Raw genomic sequence first — 23278 nt, 5'->3', positions numbered from 1 at the left:
CAAAAGTGCCGTTATTCCTCTAAAAACCGTTACGCAGCACACATTGGGAACGCGGAAAGTGAATTCGGGACTTCCGGATACTCGATACAAAACATCCGGCACTGGTAGACATATTTAGTTATTTCGCGCCGCAAGCTAATCGTAGGTGTTTTCGGATGTTTTTCTGTTTGGTTATTCAAATCGTCGACAAGGTGTCAAACGACGGACACAACATTGGTGAAGCGCCATCGAAGCGATTCCATCATTTCGCGCTTAACGGGGTGTGTGACTAGTTGAAAGTTTAATTGCAGCGCGAAAGAGGTGAACGCGCTAAAAACCAGAGTGTCAAGAAACAATTCGCAAGTTGGTAGCGCCACTGCAATCATCAACACTTCAACAGTGGTCGCGTGATCGAGTGTGATTGATATGTTAGATATGTACTAATTATGTGTACGAACATGTGTATGCATGTTTGTACATACAAGTTCATGCATCAGTCCAACAATAGTATGCCAGAGAAGTGTTATTTGATTGATCACATTCGATGTTATCGCCAATAAAAATTTATTGCGCGAGTGTTGAGATCTATTGCAGATCGCGAAGTGATCAAATATATGTACACACATATACATAAATATACATACTATGCATATCAGAAAAAAAACGTGATGGATTTTTCTTTAATTTAAAAGAAAACAACAAAGAATAATCTGTTGCAAGTTCACCTAATGTTTAATCAATTTNGCATTCGATGCTCTCGTCTATAAAAATTTATTGCGCGAGTGTTGAGATCTATTGCAGATCGCGAAGTGATCAAATATATGTACACACATATACGTATAAATACTATGCATATCAAACAACAAAGAATAATCTGTTGCAAGTTCACCTAATGTTTAATCAATTTAGCCGCGCCGAGCAAATAGCCAAGTTTATGTATGTTTTGAGCTCGCGAAACTTTTCAACACCTTCTGACAACTCGCATACAACCAATACTACACCAAATGTATTATAAAAAAAAATAGCGAAGTGAAAACGGCGGTCTTGTTTTAGACATTTTTATTGTGCTATCTGTGCTAAATGATTTACTCTTAATTTCGCTTCAAATGCCTCATTCACACCCCTGACTTGCAAAGAGTAATCGAGATTTTGTTATAATTTGACAAGTGCGCGAAAAACTAAGTGCGAGTTTTTTTTTATTCAAACAGTCCCAAATAAAAAATCTCATTAAAGTTTTTCGAATATTGGATAAATGTATTGCACTACAATTGATTGGTTAAAAGTGTGAAACGAAGTTGAAGTTCTTCCCTTTGATAATTGCATTTAGTGTAAACCAGTTGTTTGTGGTTTATATCACAAAACCACCAGCTTTGTGATGCATCAGACCATTTACCGTCGACCGGTTACAAATTTCNGAAAAAAAAGCGAAGTGAAAACGGCGGTCTTGCTTTAGACATTTTTATTGTGCTATCTGTGCTAAATGATTTACTCTTAATTTCGCTTCAAATGGCTCATTCGCACCCCTGACTTGCGAAGAGTAATCGAAATTTTGTTATAATTTGACAAGTGCGCGAAAAACTAAGTGTGATTTTTTTTTATTCAAACAATCCCAAATAAAAAATCTCATTAAAGTTTCTCAAATATTGGATAAATGTATTGCACTAGAATTGATTAGTTAAAAGTGTGAAACGAAGTTGAGGTTCGTGTGAAACGAAGTTGAGGTTCTTCCCTTTGATAATTGCATTTAGTGTAAACCAGTTGTTTGTGGTTTATATCACAAATTCTCCAGCTTTGTGATGCATCAGACCATTTACCGTCGACCGGTTACAAATTTCATGGGACCCAATGAATGCGCCAGCGCCATGGTCTCCACAATGTCTTTCATGGATAACGGTGGTTTGAGTACAAACATTGCGGACTATGGCTGTTATACAACGGATTATTGGGCTACCTCCTATACCGGTGGACTGAGTCCGATGAAGCAGATCGAAGGTGAATACTTTGTTGTTTTAGGTTATAACATAGAATTGGTGTTGAGATATGATTTGCCACTCAAAAGGATTTTTATGCCTGTCCTCTCCATTTACCTCGTCGAAGAAACTGTATCCATCAATCTGCAAAGTATATTTTACTATTATCTTTCGTCAGCGCCACACTGACAAAAACAATATCGTGTTTGTTTCAAACAAAAACACGCACAATTTTTCTTTAATTGGTATTTTGTTTACTTTAGACATACGAGGATTGCTTAAGTGTTTAGAGACGCCAACACTTATGTTAAAAAGTTAAATTTGACATTGGCATCGTATAGTTGACAATTTTAATCGTAAACATACTCAGCACGTTTTGTCATAAGTGTACATTTGTGTTGTTTATAAGTAGATACTAGAAGCATTCCATCCTAAATATGTGATTTGAATGCATCAACTGCTTCTTTAGACACCGAAAAATTTTGACGTCACAATTTGTTCTTGATAATTGGATGCCAAATCTGGACTGTACGTCAGATGAGCCATCAATGCGATGTTTTGAATGTTCTAAAACGTATATACATAGTACATATTACAATTCTATAGCACTATTCTTTGGTGAACTCCATTAGCCGACTTATCTGATTCTGTTATCAACCATGCTTCTCAGGGCTGTAAAAATTTTAATTATTTTGTTTAACAATCAATGATCGTGCCACCGATTCGATTGCAATTGAAATTGACTGTTTTTATTCTGATTGTAAAAATTACAATTTACAAGAAATTAATTGCAATCAATTTGATCGTAAGCATTTTTGATTGCAATCAATTTGATGCTAGCATTTTTTTAAGTAAAACAATTGATTCACAATTTGTTGCATTTGTAGCAAAATAATGCAAAAGAAATTGATTGCAATCAAAATCTTCTACATGATTGTAAATTGTAATTTTTACAATCAAAACAAAAGGAATCATTTTTGATTGCAAAAGGAACAGGCTGCAAAATATATAAAGTACAATTTTCGATTGCAGTCCAATTTTATTGAAATTTTTTACAGTCCTGATGCGTTTGTGTCATTTAATACAAATGGGACGATTAGGGTCGTATATGACGTAGTTGACGTAATTGGTGGCATCACTACTCTTATAGATTTGGCAGAACTCACTTAAACCACAGTTGTCAGACATGCATTACTTTGGTAATATTCAGCGTACTTAATTGATGCGTACATATTTCCAGGGCCCTTACTCTGTAGTTCGAATCGATAGTAAATTTGTTCTAATTCGAACGATTGGTACTATAAAAGCGTTAGGCGTTCGAATAGAAATTCTTTTCGATTCGAACTACAGAGTAAGGGCCCAGCTTTGAATAGTTTATAGTGATGTGCTGAGTCGATACTTTTAAGGATTGATCGATACTTGGTACCGATTTAAAAAGTATCATTTACTTTCGATACTCGATACCGAAATATTTAGGTTTCAAATAAAAACGCACATAGGCCAAAAATATGGAAAAAAGCGATTCAGGGGAGACTCGCCGTCGCATGAGAAACAAAACCCGAGCCAAATATGAATGAGTTTTTAACAAATTGTGTTAACAATACGTATGTTCATTTCAAGGAATTTTCTAAAAGATGTTTTAAGTTAAAAGTTTCCTCTCCAAACCTGCTTACTGGGGGAAAAGTTTTGTCAAAATTATTTGCGCTAAATTATCGCGTGTTACAAAAACCAAATTTTACAGGAAAGTGTATTTTTTTTATTTTTCAAGGCTTTGGCTAGCACCACCAATACTAAAGTTTAGATTTGATGAGATAATTGAGAAATATAACTAAACGCAACTTTTTTTTGTAGCACGTACATATAAGAGTGGTAAAAAAAAAAAATTCCGAGATAGGGTTTGCGGCACCATCCAAAATGTTTCCTAATGCCAAAGAAGTGCTGGTATTAAATTTTATGTTTCTAAGTATAAATTTAGAGGGTGCTCATATTTTACTCTAGAAATATTGTGTACATACATATATTAATCGAACAATTGGTTAAGCAGCTTAAAAACATTTCAAATTTTAATTATCTAAAAAAATATCAAAATCTTCAGTTGTCATGGCAACAGTAGCTTTTTACCCAGCCAGAGCGATGCAGTAGCGCATTTCAAGGCCATTGAGCACCCTGTATTGGTAAAAATTTTAGTCAATTTTTGGGGTAACTATTGGGATTTATGCCCTAATTTTTGAACAGGTGATGCCTTATGGGTAATTTCGTAAAAAAATGTAACACACGACCATTTTGCGCAAAGGGATCGATATAATGATCGGAGCGCTATTCCTGTATGGAACGCTATTCCAACCCTTACGCGTACTCTCTTGTATTCATATTTTCGCAGCGTAGTTTTAATTTAAACACACTTAGGTCTTTTTTATGCGGTCCTCAGAAAGCCGCATAAAAAAGTTCTTTACTTTCATACAAAAACAGGAGATACGTTCCAGCATTTTCAAAAACCGCATAAATTCAGTTACTCCATGTAAAAAATTCTAAAAAAAACCGCATACAAAAATCCAGTGAGGCAATATTAAGCGAAAAAAATATATTTCTTCACCTTAACACTATTATTCCATGTAAAACTGAACACTAATGAAATAAATAAAATTTTGTCTGTATTTTAACCAAAAATAAAAAAAAAATACCACAATAAATATATGAACTATATAAGAATACAAAGACAAATTATTTATCAGAAGCACTGTCTCTAATAGCCTATTTCCACCAAAAGCTTAACTGCCGTTAAGAGCCCAGAAAAGTAGCAATTATTTTAACATAAGGCAATTGGCAATATTTATTTCTTACTTTTTGCTTTCACACTTTCGTTTGCTTGTACTTAATATGTTTTTCCAATGGGCATAAACTGCATTTAAGGCTTGGTGGAAATGCCCTCTTACACACTGAAAAAAAGTAATAAAAACGCTCAAAAAAGCAAAATCGCTACAGCGAAAAAATGGTTTAAAAAACCGCAATGAAAAAAATCCGCATAAAAATAAACCTAATACCTGCGGAAATTTTGTGATTTTATAATGTTGTTATTGGTATTCTCTACTTGGAAAGTAGCCTTCGAAAAAATCCGGAGTTCAAATGGCGACCTTTATTCAGTAAGCATTTAAAAGAACAGTAAGCATTTTAAAAGCGCTCTGGCTGTTCTTTAAAATAAAGGACGGGTGGTCACCATATGGATAGCTAAGTTCAGAAATGAGATTTAAGAATTGACGACGTGGGTTAAAAGCAAAGATCTGTGTTGGTGCCTAATACCGTGTTTACATGAGGAGATTTTTCAGGCAATTTTAGAGACGATTACTGGTTGCCTCCCAACTTTATTGGAAGCAACTAGGTAAAAGGCCGTTCACAACAGGCGATTGTTGCTTTCAACTAATAGATGCCTGTAAAATCGCCTCATATGAACACCGTTTATCACACAAAAAGTTGTTAGGTGAAACAGGTAAGGTATGCATTATTGAAAGGAACGAATTAAGTGTTAAGGTTGTTTATTTATGATAATAAGTTCTGTCCTATATTCGAAGAGGGAAAAGTTTATACAAAATTGAATTGATAAATTGATACTCCCAGTGAGTTTGTTCGATCAGGTTGATGGCAAAAGTTGTCTATATGAAAAAAAATGCGTGGCTTATTGCTTAGTTTTTTTGCAACATCACGAGCGATTAAACAAATTCCTCTACTACTTACTATGAAAACTAAAAGAATTTGCCGATCTTTCATAAATTCTGTTGATGAATTAATTTACACTCCCACCAGATGCAAAAGAATGTTACTACGCTACGAAGACGCAGCCAAAAAGCACACTTTCGCGCAAGCAAGGCAACAAAACGCATCTCGGCCCTTTTGAAAATTCACTTTCTGCTGCGCTACAATTAAATACATAAATCATTTTTTAAAAATGTTTTGCAATGCTCAACATAAATTGCCATCACAGCAACGAATGTTTATGTTTACGTTTGTAATAATAATTTTTTTTTTTCTGAATTATTTCACTTTAAGCAGCGTGCTTAAAATTGAAAGGATGACGACGATGATCACACGCATGCAATCAAACAACACAAACACTAGCGCAATTGCATGCGTGATCGCGCGATTGTTAAAGAAGACATCATCAACATGTTGAATGTCTGATTTGTCGCCCATAAATACGACAAATTAGAGGCAGAGTACAAGTTACGCGAAGGTGGTTTACAAGAACGAGTTGCGGGTGTTGTTAGCGGATCAGTGTACATACATATACATACATATGTAGATATGATGAATTAGGGCGTTTTGGCAAATCTAATTATCGTATGCGGTAGTCGTTGGTATTTTGAGCTGCGGCTAGTCAGAGTCAACTTAAGAAAGGCGACGATTGACACACTTGTGGCACGTAAACATATGTACATACATACACCGCCAAAAATATGAATACCTTGACGTTTCGTTATCTTACATACTATAACAAAATTGTAACAGGCCGATGTCTGTACACTATAGCTATTAAATAAAAATTAATATGGGGGATCTTTATTGGAGCAATAGAAGCCAAATCTAAAATTTTTAGAATTTTTGTCTGTCTGTCTGTATGTTTGTACGCGCATCACTCGAAAACTAATGCATGAAATCGAAATGACAGTTTTCACCGATGTATTGCCGGAGGTCTAACTTAAAATATAGGCAGAAAAAAATAGAGAGTTGCCACCTGTTTGAAAATTGCAGTTAAAGTAAATTGATAAGATAAAGTAAATATTGCAGGCTTACAGCCGAAAATATTTTTGTGGAGGTTGCAACATGTTTGAAAATTTCAATTGAATGTAATTGATAAGATAAACTGAATATTGCAATATGGGTATGAAACTGAAGTGGGTTAGGAAAGTTTGCTGCCGAAAATATGTTTAGAGGAGGGTTGCTTATTTGAAAAATTTTATTTAATTAAATTGATAAAATAAAATAAATATTACAATACGGGTATCAAACAACGCGTAGTGAAGCACGCCAGATATTTGCTAGTTTTGTTTTATAAAAATATAGTTTATGCAACAGCAAAAACCAGCAGAATCAATTTTTTCAAGAAACCAAAAAATGTGCATCAAAATTTTCAACTTTTCAATTTTGGGTATGCAGTTTTGTAGCCCATTAAATTTTAGTATAACAACGTGCAAGTAAGTTTCAAGTCTCTAAAAATTACCGTTGATTTTTGAGATTTTTTTTAATAATAAAATAGATTTGGTGCATGCATTTTCTAAGAAATGGACTTGAAAAGTTGAAAATTTTAATGAAATTTTGTGGTATTTCTTGAATTTTCCCCAGTTCTATATGAAATTGAAAAAATTGGTTCTGTTTGTCTTTTCTGTTGAATGAACTACATTTAAAAAAAAAAATTAAAAAAAAATTGGTATAGAAAATATTAATAAAGAAAATCGTCAAAACGTCATGGTATTCACATTTTTGACGCTGACTGTATATGCATTTCTACACTATGAAAGTTTAAGTATTTGCATGCATGTTTGCTTTTTGGAAAAAAAATAAAATCTTTGTTTACAAGTTGGGTGCATCCTCCTTACTTTGTGGCAAGTTTTAGTTGTATTTTAAAACAGATATTCTTTTCACAGCAAACGCTACAACTGCATAAATACTTTCTTACGCCTCTAAGAAGGGAAGTCTTACAAGGCGACCTCTCCACCTTAGCAGGTCGGCAAACCATTAATTGTCGTGAACAAGGCATCGGAATGCGTTTCTCTGCCGCCCTTGTTTTAGTTTTTTTTTTTTTTAATTTTGTTGCAAGTTAATGTCTAAATCTGGACCATTCTACAACAGTTGGTTGTAAATAAAAATATCGCAGTCAGTTTGTCGCCTTTACTTGGCGTCTTATTTCACAATTTTTTTTTTAGTTTTAGAATACGAGGAAATTAATGAATTCGAAAATCAATTAGCACTTGGCACGGCTAATTGTTTTTCCGTCAAACATAAAAAGAAAGAAAAACTTTCTTGTACTTTACTTATTTTGTAAAACCTTGAAAAAGTAATGTATTAGGAAGGAAAGAATATGTAGGTATGTATATGGAAGTTCTTTGAACTCGAGAGTTATATGGTGAAAATTAATTAATTTGCAAATTTTTCGTTATAAATTGAAATCGTCATTTTCCACTCAGAAATATTATTAACGCTAGGTCTCTAAGTACCATAGGAACAATTAGAATAGACTGTAGTTCAGAGCTAAATACTTCAAAATCTCTCTTACTCCTACCCAGATGCAAAGTTTGTATCGTACTCTTTATTCTTCGGGCCACATATAAAAATTATAGATAAATTATAGATATAGATACGTTCATTTATCGAGGTATAAAAATCAGTTTATCTTGCAACTACCTGGTTTGGTGGCTTGTTCTAAATAAATTTACACTCATGGTTTTCTTTGAAAGCGTCGTAGCTGAATACGGTAAGCGAGAGCTATATAAACGGGGAGAAATCAGCTACAGAGTTAACCAATTTCAGTTTATCTGAAACCTGTGGCCGCGTAATCAAGCCTTATTAAAAGAATATGTGTTTTTAAGGTTAGTATTCTAGGGTTAAAGAGCTTCAGTTGTAGGAATAACCGGTATGTACACTAAAATCCTCCCAGACAATAGAATAGACAATTCCGACACGGATTATTTATTAATTAACGTATTGCAAAAAAGAAAGACGACATACCCTTAAGAAGCCAATCTTGACTTCAACAGTTACGTACAATTACGATTCACGTTCAGAAAAGAATGGAGAAGATGTACTCTGCTGTAGTAGCACGAGCCTACGCCGACGAACTCAGTGACGTTCTTCCTCTACGTCCAAGAAAGGATGCAAGCATCATTCAAGTGGAAATGCTAGGCTGCTTTGAAGACTGTAAAATCGTAGATAATAGAGTCGGAAACAACAATTGAGCAACAATATACCGTCGCTTGGTAACAAATTTTACTAGAGATGGTACCTAACTGAACTTACTAAATACCAGTTTCCACTGTGATTTACCATTCATACCTGGTATTGCATTTGGCGTATACGAGGTGTTATGCGCCAAGCGATAATCTTCTGATAGTCAGGGGTTATTACGAGTAACATACCGTTTCATGTTGCAGCCGAGATACGCACCCGCATGTGCGCCCAAAAATGCAAGGAAAGCTTAACGTCGAAAAGCTGCAGTCACAACAGACGGCCAATGCATTCGCTATCCGACTATCATACCTCCCGTCAACAAACCGACATAAACGAGCAGTGGAACCACATTTTCTGTTCATTAAGTTCCGAGAAAAAGGCGTTTGAAAAACAACAAATCTACTGGAGCTGACAGCCTGGAAGATGAGATATTCAAGTACGGCGGCGAGGAGTTGATAATGACGATGTCTGAAGCTATCCCCGCGAAACTGATACGGTTGTGTAAAATGACGATGAGCAATACCACCAGATCCGTCAGTGGTTTCAGACAGGGTGACTCACTCTCGTGTGATTTCTTTAATCTGATGTGGGAAAAGATAATAAGAGCTGCAGAACTGAACCCCTCAGGAACAATTTTTTAGAAGAGCGTGAAATTGCTGGCTTATGCCGATGACATCGGCATCATCGGTAACAAAAACCTCGAATTCGGTTCTGCTTTTTCCAAGTTGGACAAGGAAGCAAAGCGAATGGGTCTGGTGTCAAAGGGACAAGACGAAGTATCAAACAATCAGCGCATTCGCGTCTTGGCACCCACGTCACTGTTGATAGTTATAATTTCGAGAATTTCGTTTACCTGGGAACCAGCATTAACACCGATAACAATGTCAGCATGGAAATCCAACGCAGAATCACTCTTGCCAATAAGTTCTACTTTGGACTGAGTAGGCAACTCAGAAGTAAAGTCCTCTCTCGGCGTACAAAAATCACGCTCTATAAGTCACTCACCATGCCCATGTTGTTATATGGCGTAAAAGCTTAGACAAAGACAACACTCGATGAGGCGGCTCATGGAGTTTTCGAGAGAAAGATTTTGCGGAAGATTTACGGGCCTTTACGCGTTGGCGTCGGCGAGTACAGTAGACGATGGAATGATGAGCTCTAAGTGCTTTACAACGACATAGACATACTGGCAGCGAATTAAGATATCGCGGCTCCGCTGGCTTGGCCATGTCGTCCGGAACCCGCTGATGGAAGCAGAGGAAGAGGGAGGCCCCCACTGCGATGCAAAGACCAAGTGAAGAAGGACTTGGTTTCACTTGGCATTTCCAATTGGCGTGCTGAAGTCCTACAGAATACCCCCTGAGCTAGTATGTAACTGATTGTTTCAGTGTTCTAGAGCATTGAGTGGCCAAAAACACAGTTTTACTAGGGATGGGTGTCGCGACATAACGGACATGATAGCAATGAGGAGGCGGACAATCTAGGGAAACAAGGAACTACCGCAGTGTTTTACGGTCCGGATTTTTTTTTGGGGCTCAGCAAATCACGCGTAAAGAGGATCATAAATAACTGAGTAGTTTTGAAGCCACAAGCAAAACAAAAAAAAACTTTACAAGAAATTTAAGTAAGTACATATCGCTAGCTTAGAGTGAAAAGTTGCTAAGTCCACTTTTTATTTCATATTTTGATATAGGAGGCTAAAGAAATTGAATACGCATCGTTTCGAAAATTATAAAGGTACTTGTTTTATTTTTTCCTCTTCATAAGCAATAAAAGGAAAATTTGCTAAGTCCAAAAGAAGCACCACAAATCCGATAAGGCCAAAATAATACGACATCTTTTAATAAATATCGAATCCTTCTGATTCTTATGGAGTTTTGCTTTGCTTTAAACGCGCAAAATGTTTGATTCAAAGTCTTGCGAAATAGTTACAGAAAATGGCTATAGGAAGATGTTTTCCTCTCCTGTAAAATTTTTAAACTGGAACTTAGCAACTTTTCTTTCTAAGCTAACGATATGTCTTTTCTTTACGTTGCCTCAAGAGCCGCTGTAGCCGAATGGATGCGCGTTCGACTACCACCTTGTTCGCTGCGAATGTGATGCTCTGTTACTCAGTCCATTTTTAGAGGAGCTGGGCTACATTAAAAGCCTAGCTAGAGAAGGGAAAATTCGAAAAGCTTTTTCTAACAGCGGTCACCCCTCGGGATCAATAGCAAACTTTCGAGTGTATTTCTGCCTAAAATCGATTTTTCATTCGGAGGCGGCGTAAAATTGTAGATCCCCCATGTGCGTTGTAACATCAGAACGCACGCCACAATTTTGAGGAGAAGTTCGGCCAAACACTTAGCAAAAATTTAAGCACCATATTCATTTATTCTTTATGGCAGAAATATTTTTAATTAATTTTCATTCGTATTGTAGTTTAAATTAAAATAGAATAGAAGAAGTTTCATACCATTATTCTATCTTGTCTTCCCAAATCAGCCTGCATACAGACTGCGGGCAAAGATCGCACTTCATACAAGCCACTCGAGCACATCGACGCCAAAATGTCAGACATTGAGACGCAAAGTAATAATAGCAGCGGTGGCAACAGCATCAGCAGCAACATTGGAAGCACTTGCTCAGACAGCACCAGCAACAGCAACAGCAACAACAATAATAACAATAGTTATAGCAATGATAATGGCAGCAACAGTATTACAACACAAAGCAAAAAATATAAGAGCAACAAAAAGGATGCAAATACAACAAATGGCAACAACAACAGCGGCAGTAAAAGTGTAAGTGTTGAGCGAGTTGCAATTTCAGTTTTTTTGTGAAGAAAATTTGAGCTAAATTCACTTTTATCAATCAAACAGGAGGAACCAATGCATCCGACGTTGGCGCAGGCAGTGGTTGTGCTGGAAACTAAAGCTTTGTGGGATAAATTCCATGAGCAAGGCACAGAAATGATTGTCACCAAGACTGGCAGGCGCATGTTTCCCACATTTCAGGTACGGATCGGTGGATTGGATCCGCAGGCGACCTACATAATGATGATGGACTTTGTGCCGGTCGATGATAAACGCTATCGCTATGCATTCCACAAGTGAGTGGTGGAGAGATTTGTAGATAAACATTGATCGAATTTACATTTGCAGCATAATAAAGTATTCTATTTACTAATACTAATTATTTTCTAATTTCTGGAATTTTAGCTCAAGTTGGGTGGTCGCTGGCAAAGCGGACCCCATTTCCCCGCCTCGCATACACGTTCACCCCGATTCACCAGCACCAGGTGCGAATTGGATGAAACGAATCATCTCATTTGACAAACTTAAACTGACCAATAATCAACTGGATGAGAATGGACATGTAAGTGGTTAAGTATAACTTCATACATGTGTTAATATGTAAACATTTCTTATGATGATTTGAAATATTTATATGCGCTTTGTTGTAAGATGTTGAAACGAATTTAAACGATGAGGTCTAACGGCTGACAGCCATTTGTTTTTTGCGCAGAAACAAAAACTTAGAAAAATGGAATTTAGCGTACAATTTTGTGAAAACAAATAAACAACCGAAATATGTGCGAAAAATAAGGAAATCTAAAAATATGCTGAAGAAATTAAAATCGTTTAGAAAGATTGGTGAAGTCGATGAGAATTGTTTGATTGTTTTGTGTCTGCATAAGTACGCTTTAGGTGTTGAAAGCCAGGAGGTTTATTGATTTTTGTTTTGGTTTTTTTTTTCAATTCCACACGCACAGATTGTTTTTAAATTATCTTTAAATTGGGAAAAAAAATAATTATTAAATTCCATTTTTAGTTTTGGAATAAATTAGCAACGTTAAATCCTATTTTCACAGTGGTAATATAACTCATGTCCGGCAGTTAACTCTTCATTTCCGATTTAACTATAGTGAGTTAACTACAGATTTAGTTACTGCTCAATCTCCGCAAGTTAAACTCTAGTCAAGTGAGCGTAAAAATCAGCTGGTTTTGTTTGCTCGTTGAAATGGAAGTACAAATAAAAAAAATAAAAATTCGTAGAATTGTTTTGAATGCAGAATATTCTGGTCAAGGCGAATTAATATAAGGTGATAGCAGGAGTACAAAAACAAAAATTTACATGTATTTTGTTTTTGCTTTGGCGGCATAAACTGTCAAAATCTGTAATAGTGTGTGTACAAATTCAAACAAAATTTTTCAAATTGATATCAGAAGCCGTGCGGCGAAACACATACACAAAATCAGCTGAGCTAGTAACACCACCTTATATAAATTCTCCTTGATTCTGGTGTAGCAAACATAATAATTGTCCGGGGAAACAAAACATATCGAACTCAAAGTATGACAGTAAAGAATTTCGAGAGCGGTTGAGAATATTTAAAGAAATAGCTTGGACTATGTTAGCTAAAATTAAGGATATAATTGAAGATAGAACCACATGATAAGCAGTAGGATCATCGCTCTCGAATAAAAATAAATTGATACTGTTTTTCCATCGGAATTATAAAATTTATCTATTTTAGGACTTCCGCCGAAAAATATCTCTCAAAACCATTAAGATTTGCTGAATCTGGATACAATTATAAAATTTATCTATTTTAGGACTTCCGCCGAAAAATATCTCTCAAAACCATTAAGATTTGCTGAATCTGGATACAATTATAAAATTTATCTATTTTAGGACTTCCGCCGAAAAATATCTCTCAAAACCATTAAGATTTGCTGAATCTGGACACAATTTCAAGATACCTCCAAAAATCGATTTTTGATAAATTTTTATTTTGGTTTTTCATAATATTAAAACAAAATTTAAAATTGTACGAACGAAATCAAAATAACAAGATTTTTGAGGTATTTTCAAATCGGTCTGGCTTACGTAAGTCCTAATAAGGCGAAAGGCGTAAGGCGAATTCGGCTTGACCACACATCGATTGCAGTACATATCCCAGTAGCTCGTTTCTGTAACAATTCTCTACCAAGGCGAATTGAGATATAAATTCGCCGCCCTGTTCTCTACTGCTATTGAGTAGTAGAGAATGACGTATATTCTCTAGCAGTAGAGAAACAATCGGTAGAGAAGAGTTACAGAAACGGGCTACAGAAATGAGAAATTTATCCACTGCCGGACAAGGACGCGCTTCAAAGGCGCCACACTTGAATGTCGAGTAGTGCAAGCCATCTCCTAAAATGGACTATAATTTATAGTCTCATCGATGAGTGAAAAATTAAGTTCGAAACATGATTTCGCCTTTTTGAAACCATCATATCGTTACCTTAATTCAAAAAGGTCCCAACCAACATTTTTTTTCGAAACTGCTGTTTTCACAGATTTTGGTAGGATGTATTAAAATACACCGTTAATAAAAATTTTAAAATGTTAGTTTAAAAAACAACCCTACCTGTTCTTTGAAACTCATTTTATATATTTTTTGCTTCTTCTGTAGTTAAAATAAAATAAGTAAATTGAAATAAGTTGAAGCTGGGCAGTGGCTACTTTCAACCCTGGGAAAGAGTTCGGATGCATGTCGTGATGACAAAGCATACGCCCTATCGTTATGTTTATTGAACGATTCTTCCACAGTGAGAATTTTCACGCCTGTAAACATAATTCATTTGTGACAATTTTTCGCGTACTGTTGGAAGCAAAGCTTTCGATTTTGACTTATGTATGTTTTTGATTCAACACTTCTGAAAGTAAGTGCCCGGTATGTCTCTGATATTCGTTGAGTCCTACATAAGTCACGTTTTAAGATGTACGACATGCAATCCTTGTTGATATTCATTTCTCGGGATGTTGTAATTTTCTGCTTGCGCAGGCTTTTCGCGTTTGCACAGTGCGTCGACAGCCAGATTTACCGCGGCCTTCTATTCGACTATTCTCCCAGAATAGCATCACGGAAGGATACACAAAATTTCGATTGATTTTTAGTGGCAGTATTTCGCCTTTTTTGAAGCTACAAGTGGGTATGTTCACTGATTACTGAGAATGGTTATCTTCAAAACGTGTACGAAAACATTTGCTAATACTAAGTATGGTTTCACCTGATGACCGAATTTCGGTTTTGTTTTTTATTTTATTTCAATCTCATGGGCTTATTATGAACGTAATAATTGATTTATTAAAATAACGACCTAATATAAGCAAAGAGGGTTTAACTGAACGGTCAAATATGAGAAAAACAAATCCATTGCTACCGAAAAAAAATTAAAATTAAATTTTGATATAAAAATTTTACATAAAAAATATTCATTTACATACATACATATTTAATTTTTAGATAATTTTAAACTCCATGCATCGATACCAGCCACGTTTTCACATCGTCTACCTGCCACCGAAAAATAACTCGCTGGACGAAACGGAGCATTCGAGTCACTTTCGCACATTTATCTTTCCGGAGACATCATTTACCGCCGTCACTGCTTATCAAAATCAACGAGTAAGTCGCAATTTGAGTTTTTTAAAATAAATCCCTTTAATTGGAGGAAATGATAGGAAGGACAATATTCATTAATCAAATATGCAGTATTTACTTTAGGTCCATTTTTTCTTTTACGGAAATGATGCATTAGGTATGTATGTACGAGAACATACGTATATTCATTGCAGAGCCAAAAATACATACATTTGTAGTGTGTGTTTATGAGACTATGGAAAGTTTTTCATCAAATTCCACGTCCGAAATTATCCAAATTTCTCAAATTCCTCTTCATTTTTTCCTAAGATTTATTTTTATGAGTTATGAGTATTTATATGAACGCACAATTGGACGATACAAATACACATCCAATGTTAACTGAACGAATTCCAGCGACATGTGTTTTAACCATTCATGCATTTGCGCTTAGTCGCTTTTCGGCTAAAATATTATAAATAAGTACATATAGTAAATACATACACACATAAATACATACATAAGTAAATATGTGTAATAATTGATTGGATTCATCAGTTTGGATGCAGAGTAACTGAAGACTCCAATTTTTGAAAAGTCTTGCATAAGTGCACATTAGGGTGTCTCCCCAAAAAAAAGTTGCGGCTTTTTCATAGGAATTATAAAATTTATTATATGTATTTAAATTTTAAAGACTCTCGCCAAAATATTTCGGAAAAATTCTAACATTTATGTGAGTTGGACCTCCAAAAATCGAGCTCTTTATAAATAAAATTAGTTTTTAAAAAATATTTTTGAAATGAAAGAATAATTTAAGCTTGAAAGGTCTGCATAAAAATGTTTCAACATTTTATAAGCGAAATCAATCTATATTCTTGGTGGTATTTTCAAATCCGTCCAGCTCACGTAAGTTTTTCCCGAAATATTTTGGCGAAACTCTTAAAAATACATTAAATTCCAATAGAAAAACAGTACGTACTGACTTTTTTTATGGAGAGTGATACACCATAATGTGCATACATACAAACATACGTAGATCAGACCGAATTTAAGCGATAGCTCGGGTTTGTTTAAGAATGATTTGGTTAAAAAAGTTCAAAGGGGTCAAAGTGCACGATTTTTGCGGCCAGTTCACGTCAACTTCGCGTGAGACAATAATAATAACCTCAAAACATCAAAAAATTTAGCATATCAATCTGGCGAAGATAGGGATCTGCAGAAGAAATCTCGCCACCACCCTCTTGGTTTCACTAACTCTAATAAGTCTTAAGTTAGAACTCCATACCAAACTTTTTCACGTTATAGCTTTCAGCGCTCGCACCGGTATATACAACTTTATAGCTGAATAGAACTCTGAAAGTCTTAAAAGCGTAAAACCCCTGAAAAGCTTGTTATGAAGGTCTAATTTTATTCATTAGATCCCCGGTGTACCTAGCTGACAATTTCCGTTTTAATTGCGGGTTTCGGCATAACTTCCATTTAACCATAACATAAGTTTCATGGATTGTATGTCTAGAAATTACTACCATGGAATTGTTGGTCCATGGAAGTAAAATCACAGATCTGATTCATAGAAGATATGCCAGAAATAAGTTCCAATGCGCCGTTCAATGCGCAAATTAATCAACTCCAATTTTTAAATAATCATAAATTCAAGTGTGTTTTCTTTTTAAATAGAAAGCTATAATACTGCTTTAGGAAAACGTTTTCCTATTAACGGGAATTTCTTTCGTTTTCTTTCGCTTCTAATATCTGAAGAAGTTGACTTCTGTACCCAATTTTCGAGAGTTCTGAATGATGGTTATCAGTCGCCGGTAAAGAAAAAATAAACTAATCAGAGGGATTCTGAAATCGATAAGGCCTCTTAATTATTGCTAGAGGAACTAACCCATCTGCAATCTGTTTTTAGCTTTTGAGACGCTCGTATAGAAAGTTTTAACTGAGTTAACCATGAGGCCGGCTGGACTTCTCCATTGCTTATAAGAAAGATATTGCTGATATCAGTTTGTAATTAAAGGCCAAAAAAGGGAAGGGTATTTATTACTGACAACTTTCTAAACAACTCCCTTTGCCCGAAAACCGATCGTGATACCACAATCGCAAAGAATGTAGTCATTTTTTATTCACTCAATCCAGGTGTAACTAATTCAACAAAGCATTAAGAGCCGCTTCTGACTTAATACTCATGGCTTGCTTACTACCTATACACACAATATTTTTTAACTTCGCTAACATATAAATCGTGGCTCTGACCATGGCTTTACACTATAATACTACAGCAGTATACTTGACGATCGTGCTGACTAAAGCTATGTATGTCAAAGAAACCTGTCCGATTTTAGACCCCAAATTTCACTAAAGGATCCTCGACACTGTCCGCAAACTTTCAACAATCCATTTACTTTCAGCTTGGCATGAGTTTTCCATTTCCGCTTAGTATCTAGAATATCTTGCGCAGAAAGAATTAGGTGAGACTCCTATTGTGTACTCCTCTGCTTCCTGCGCCACTGCAATCTTCGTTACAAGGTCAAGCATAAGTGATTCCCGGGACTATCGATTCCGTGGGCATGTTTGTGCGTACCAAGGCGACTTGTCCACCAAAATATTTGATCTCATGTACCGTGCGCTCCAAGCTGATAGAAGAAGGTAGGTCTGACATAGTGAAATTTGGACCTGGTAATGCTGATTATAAATTTTAAGTAACTTTTTGGGTGATCAAGCTTCCGGAAAGGCAAGGGAATGCTGTATTTTGGAATATTCCGGAACATAAAACGATACCGATAATGTTACAGCACCGAAACGTTGTCGTGTTCCTTTGAGTAGAATGAGTAGAGAAAGCCTTTTTACAAGCTTTTATTTAACTTGCTCTGTATGTATGTATGTTTGTTAGGGGCAAATCTTGCAATACATTTTTGACCAACTTTCCGATGTCCTAGAGACTTGAAACTTCTCAGTTGACTCAGAACCCGATGACAATGCCATACGAAAAATGGGTTAAGCCGATAGGTGGCGCAGGAGTCGAGATATTTAAAAACCCCGTATTTATAGTCCGATTGGGTTCATATTTAGAACGTGTATTAACTACATGAAAGGAAATAACTCTACTAAAAATGTTGCCGATAGGTGGCGCACGAGTCGATATATTTGATAAGCCAGTACTTATGGTCCGCTTTCGTGCATATTTAGAACCCTTGCTTTAAAAATATTTGTTTTTACATTAACTTATTTCATTTTGTAACTAAATTCAAAGTTACATCTAGGTACAAAAATAACCGTTACATATAATTTTTTTTATTTTTAGATCATTGCAAAATCATATTTTTTTTATTTTTATATTTTGATTAAGAATAGTGGTGTTTTTATTGCGATAATTTTTAACCGCTTAAATGGAGACTGCGTTTGTATTACCGATTTAAATCTCTTATTATAAAAAAAAATTAAAATTAGATATAGCGGTTATATGTATGTCCGAAAAAATAAAAATCGAAATTAATAACCAAAAATTTATTGAAAAAATATTGATCCAAAAATAAAGGTTAAATTTAATCGGAAAAATATGAATCCAATTTCAACCATTAAATTATGATTTTAATTGCAAAGATCATAAACGCTACGGTCCCTGGTTTCGTCATTTAGCTAGCTATAAATAATAACTAATTATATCTAATCATTAAAAAGGTTTTGGTGATACATTTAGCGACCGATGTTTATTTTTCTCTCCATTTCAGGTTACACAATTAAAAATTGTTAGTAATCCCTTTGCTAAAGGCTTTCGTGATGATGGGACTAATGATGTGTAAGTACCTACTTAAGTTAAAATATGAAATATAAATCAAAAAACAAAGAGTCAACATAGCGACAGAAAGAAAAGAAGTTCGCTTCCCAACATAAAATGCTTAAGTTATTTTACGTTGATGCTGTTTTACACTTGTACATACGAACATGTAAGCACATCATTTCCTTACCATAAAACATTGTTTATGATATGATATTTTTTTGTTGATAACTTGACCCAATTATGAAACGAGAATAAAACTCGACGAAATGTCAGACACAATGACGACGGCATGCAAGTGTCTTACGACAACAACACAACAGCATAAGCATCTAAGGGCATCGTGCAACATGTTCTTTAACACTATTCGTATGCGCCAGTGTGCAGCAGTGGGTGGGTGGAAAGGCGTGTGGAACAACGTAAGGCGGCTCGCTGCCTAAATCAAACAAATCATTTTCAAAAATCAGGCTGATCATATTTTTTAATATTCCCTTTATAAATACAGCAAACAAATCCTAAGTAATTCTGAGAATTGCTGAACTCTTTCCTCCGTTGCATTTCTTTTTTCCTGATTTGTAGCAGAAACAGTCTGATATTAACAATAACTCAAAAAAAAAAAAAACAATCAAATAAAAAAATATGCGCGTATCGCATTTGTTTGCCAAGTTTATGTTTGAATATACATTAGGGTGGTCCTTAAAAAATCAAATGAACGATTTTATCAGCCTCACCCCCTCAATCTGTAATACCACGGTCAACGATATCAGCAAAGGGGTCAGAGTATATATATTTTTTTCATTCAATACCCAAAATCGCTACGACTAAAGTCGAGGATATTACTTATAAATTTTGGTCCCCATTGGAGTCGATTAAGACGTCTTCATAGGCTAGTATGAACTTTGACCCCTGTGCGACACGCCTTAACCGTCTTCAATGGGGACCAAAAATTATATGTGATATCTTCGACTATCGTAGCATCGACGTAGGGGTTGAAGCTTAGCAAATCAGATGCAAAAATTTTCCTCTTACACTCAAGGACCACCCTAATATACATTTAACGTAGGGTTTGATATTTAAATTTCTTTTGCTGAGGACAAAGATAAACAAAACCGAGAATTTGAATTGATTGGAGCAAAGTGTGAAAGATGAAATAGCGGCAGATATGAAACAAGTTGAAGAAGTTGAGAAGTTGAAGAGGCGAAAATTGGGCAACTTGGCACTGAAGTAAACATAGAAAAGACACAAAAGCGCTATTTCAATTTAAATAAATAATCTTAAAATATTTACTTTTAATTTTTCGGGGGAAAATAGATTTTTTTTTTGATATTTTATTAGGGTATACAAGGTTTTGTTTACAAAACAAGCAACTGAGTCAGAATAAAAATATTTAAAGTGGGAAAAGTACGCGAAAATTAATATAAACAATATTGATTTGCACACATAAATATGTTCATTAGGATGCATCACTCTCCATAAAAAATCCGTATTGATTTTTCATCGGGAAAATAAAATATATTACATATATTCTAAGACTGCCGCTAAAATATTTCGGCGAAATATTAAGCTTTACGTGAGCCGATCCAATTTGAAAATACCTCCAAAATAGGAGTTTTTCATAAATAAAATTAGGTTTCAAAACTTTTTTTTTCTATAACACCACCTCAGATGATAGAAAAGTTTAAGCTTGGAAAGGTCTACATAAAAATGTTTCAAAATCGTATCAACGGAATCAAAATAATCGAGGTTTTTGGCATTTTTTTTCAAATCGGTCCAGCTCACGTAAATCACAATTTTTTGCCGAAATATTTTGGCGGATGTCTTCAAATATAATAAGTTGTATACTTCCGGTGGAAAAACCGTAACTATTTTCGGTGATGTACCCTAATGTACCTACATACATACTTATGTATGTATGCAAGCATGTTTGCACAAAAACATTTGCGTCCAAAAATTCTTTCACAAAAGCGTAATTGCTTTAGTATTTGAAGCTCTTTCTATTATTTTTTAAAGATATTTTGTATTTTTAATGTACATTCATAATTATTATTTTTGCTTCACTTTTTATAGCGCTGGTTCGATGGGTATGTCTCAGATGAGTCATGAAAGTCAGGCTAGAATGAAGCAGCATAACGCGCAACAGCATCATCATCATCATCATCACCAGCAGCAGCAACAACAACAACAACAATTGAAAGCCAGCAAAGATGCAAATTTAGGTGAGTCGAACAAAAAGCAAACTTAACAACTTTTCCCATAGGCGCAATCGAGGATCTGAAGATCTTAAGATTTGTAGAAGGCTGTCAAAAAACCTATCAAACGGATCTTAGATTCGGATTCAGTGGGTCACTGCTTTTTTTTTGTGTGTCGATGATTCGCAGTACCGCATCCACTTAACCCAGTTTTTCAAGACCTCGGTGACGGCTTCTGGCTCTATCTCACGAATGGCTAGTTCGATAGTCACCTTAAGGGCCTGCTTAGTATTGGGCGTAAGCCACCACTCAGCCCAACACCACTCTAGATCTAGATCTCTGAATCCATCAAAGTCTCAAGTGTTGTAGGAAAAGCTCGTGAGCGGCAGACGGCGATCATTCATTGAAGTTTGGTAAGAAGCCTTCACAGGCTACTGACCGACAGTCCTCGCTAGCTCTTCATAGAGTTGTAAATCCATAGGATTCCTGTGTCAGACCCCACGTTTTGTCAGAACGTGGATAAGGCTTTGGTCTGTTGTTCAACGTGCTCCTACATATACATTGCATTTCTGCAGAAATCTGAATAGTGACTCCTTTAAGGATAGGGTGAACAAGGCCATTCAACTATCTGCTTCTAGCTTAGGGCACAACTCCAGCTTTGGTTAGGTCAACATCATATGAAAAAGTTTCTTTTTTTTTCTTTTGGCATATGCAGCAATAACACAACTCCCTGCTCTACTGGCTTAACTGACCTACGAAGAGTTTAGTAGAGTTGATATATCGAAGCGAGATTTATACCTACTTACATATACATATGTATGTATGTGGTCTTGTTCACATATTCGTCACAAATATGTATTTCTTTATCAATATGTATGTGTATGTATGTATTTCCAAACAGAAAATGGGTATATTCCCCTTTCGAGTAAAACACTCAGCGGCTCTTCGTAAATCCATCAACGCTTGCATTTAACGCGATTCATAATTAATTTTATCCTCTCTTTTTTTTCTCAATTTCCCCTTCTTCGCAGCAGTAGCTGAATTGGAAAATCATCAGAACGCATTGATCTCAGCACATGTGATTCAACCAGTAACCGATTCACCGAGCGCACCAGTCGCCACAAACACCACCAATACATCACCCGAGTTGCTTAACTACCAACAGTGCCTTTCCAGTGGCGTCAGCAGCAGCAGTATTACTGGTCATATGACCAGTAACGGTTTAATACCTCCAACCAATAGCCATCATCCTCATCCTCATCACCACAGCCACAGCCACAGCCACAGTATCTCACCGAAAGTTGAACATACAGCAACAGCAACAGTTATGCCAGGCACATCAACCGCGAATGCCGCTGCCAGCGGTAATATTCCCAGCCCCTACAGCCATGTCACACTGGCCGCACACAATGGCGATAGTAGTGGCACAAATGCTGCTAGCCTAATGCCGCCCCATACGCACGCCCACACACATCACTCACACTTGAATATGAATCTCAGCGCCGCTGCACAAAGTCAAATGATGCCGACGGCAGTGTCACAGTCGCATGTGCCTCCTTCTCACTCACAAATGATGGCCGCAAATATTTACTCGACAATTGGGCAGCCATATGCTAGCGAGAATAGCAATTTTGGTGCCATCTATCATCATCAGCACTATCACAGCAGCTATGCAAGTCCCTATGATAAGCTGAAGGTAACCGGTCATATGCGTCAGGCATCAGCCGCTGCGGCTGGCAGTCCCACGGCGATGGCTTCAGCAGCGGCTAATGCTTATAATATCAGCAGCTATCAGTCATTCTATGGTTCACCGCATCAAATGATGCGTCCAAATAGTTACATTGATTTGGTGCCGAGGTAAATGTTCCAAAGGGCAGCAATACATAGAAGCAGCGGCAATCATCCATAGTTAGAAATGTAAGAACCAGTGAAATGTTGCAATAAGTAAAAGTCAATTACATAACATATTTTTATGTTGAGTGCAGTTGAAAAAGTAAAAATTTACTAATTTTGAAATTGAATAATTAAAAGTATTAAG

General features: G+C 35.9%; 1 protein-coding gene across 1 annotated transcript; it reads left to right on the top strand.

The window, feature by feature from the left end:
* Nucleotides 1-1473: 1473 nt before the first annotated feature.
* org-1 (T-box transcription factor 1) lies at nt 1474-23278 on the top strand. The gene is made up of 8 exons (XM_017624455.1): nt 1474-1971; nt 11370-11668; nt 11747-11976; nt 12086-12242; nt 15160-15321; nt 19005-19072; nt 21119-21267; nt 22272-23278. The coding sequence occupies exons 1-8, from the start codon at nt 1776-1778 to the stop codon at nt 23099-23101; spliced, it is 2091 nt and encodes a 696-aa protein (XP_017479944.1). The 5' UTR covers nt 1474-1775; the 3' UTR covers nt 23102-23278.

This window comes from Rhagoletis zephyria, unplaced genomic scaffold, assembly GCF_001687245.7.
Source record: "Rhagoletis zephyria isolate East Lansing unplaced genomic scaffold, Rhagoletis_zephyria_1.1 Rzeph_scaffold_03626, whole genome shotgun sequence".
Taxonomy (NCBI): Eukaryota; Metazoa; Arthropoda; class Insecta; order Diptera; family Tephritidae; genus Rhagoletis; species Rhagoletis zephyria.
The sequence above is the reverse complement of the archived record's forward strand: the minus strand, read 5'-3'. Positions and strand labels throughout refer to the sequence as shown.

Coding starts and splice junctions, on each gene's coding strand:
- org-1 (XM_017624455.1), top strand. CDS start 1,776: ATGCATCAGACCATTTACCGTCGACCGGTTACAAATTTCATGGGACCC. Junction 1,972..11,369: donor TCCGATGAAGCAGATCGAAG/GTGAATACTTTG, acceptor TTCCCAAATCAG/CCTGCATACAGACTGCGGGC. Junction 11,977..12,085: donor TATCGCTATGCATTCCACAA/GTGAGTGGTGGA, acceptor CTGGAATTTTAG/CTCAAGTTGGGTGGTCGCTG.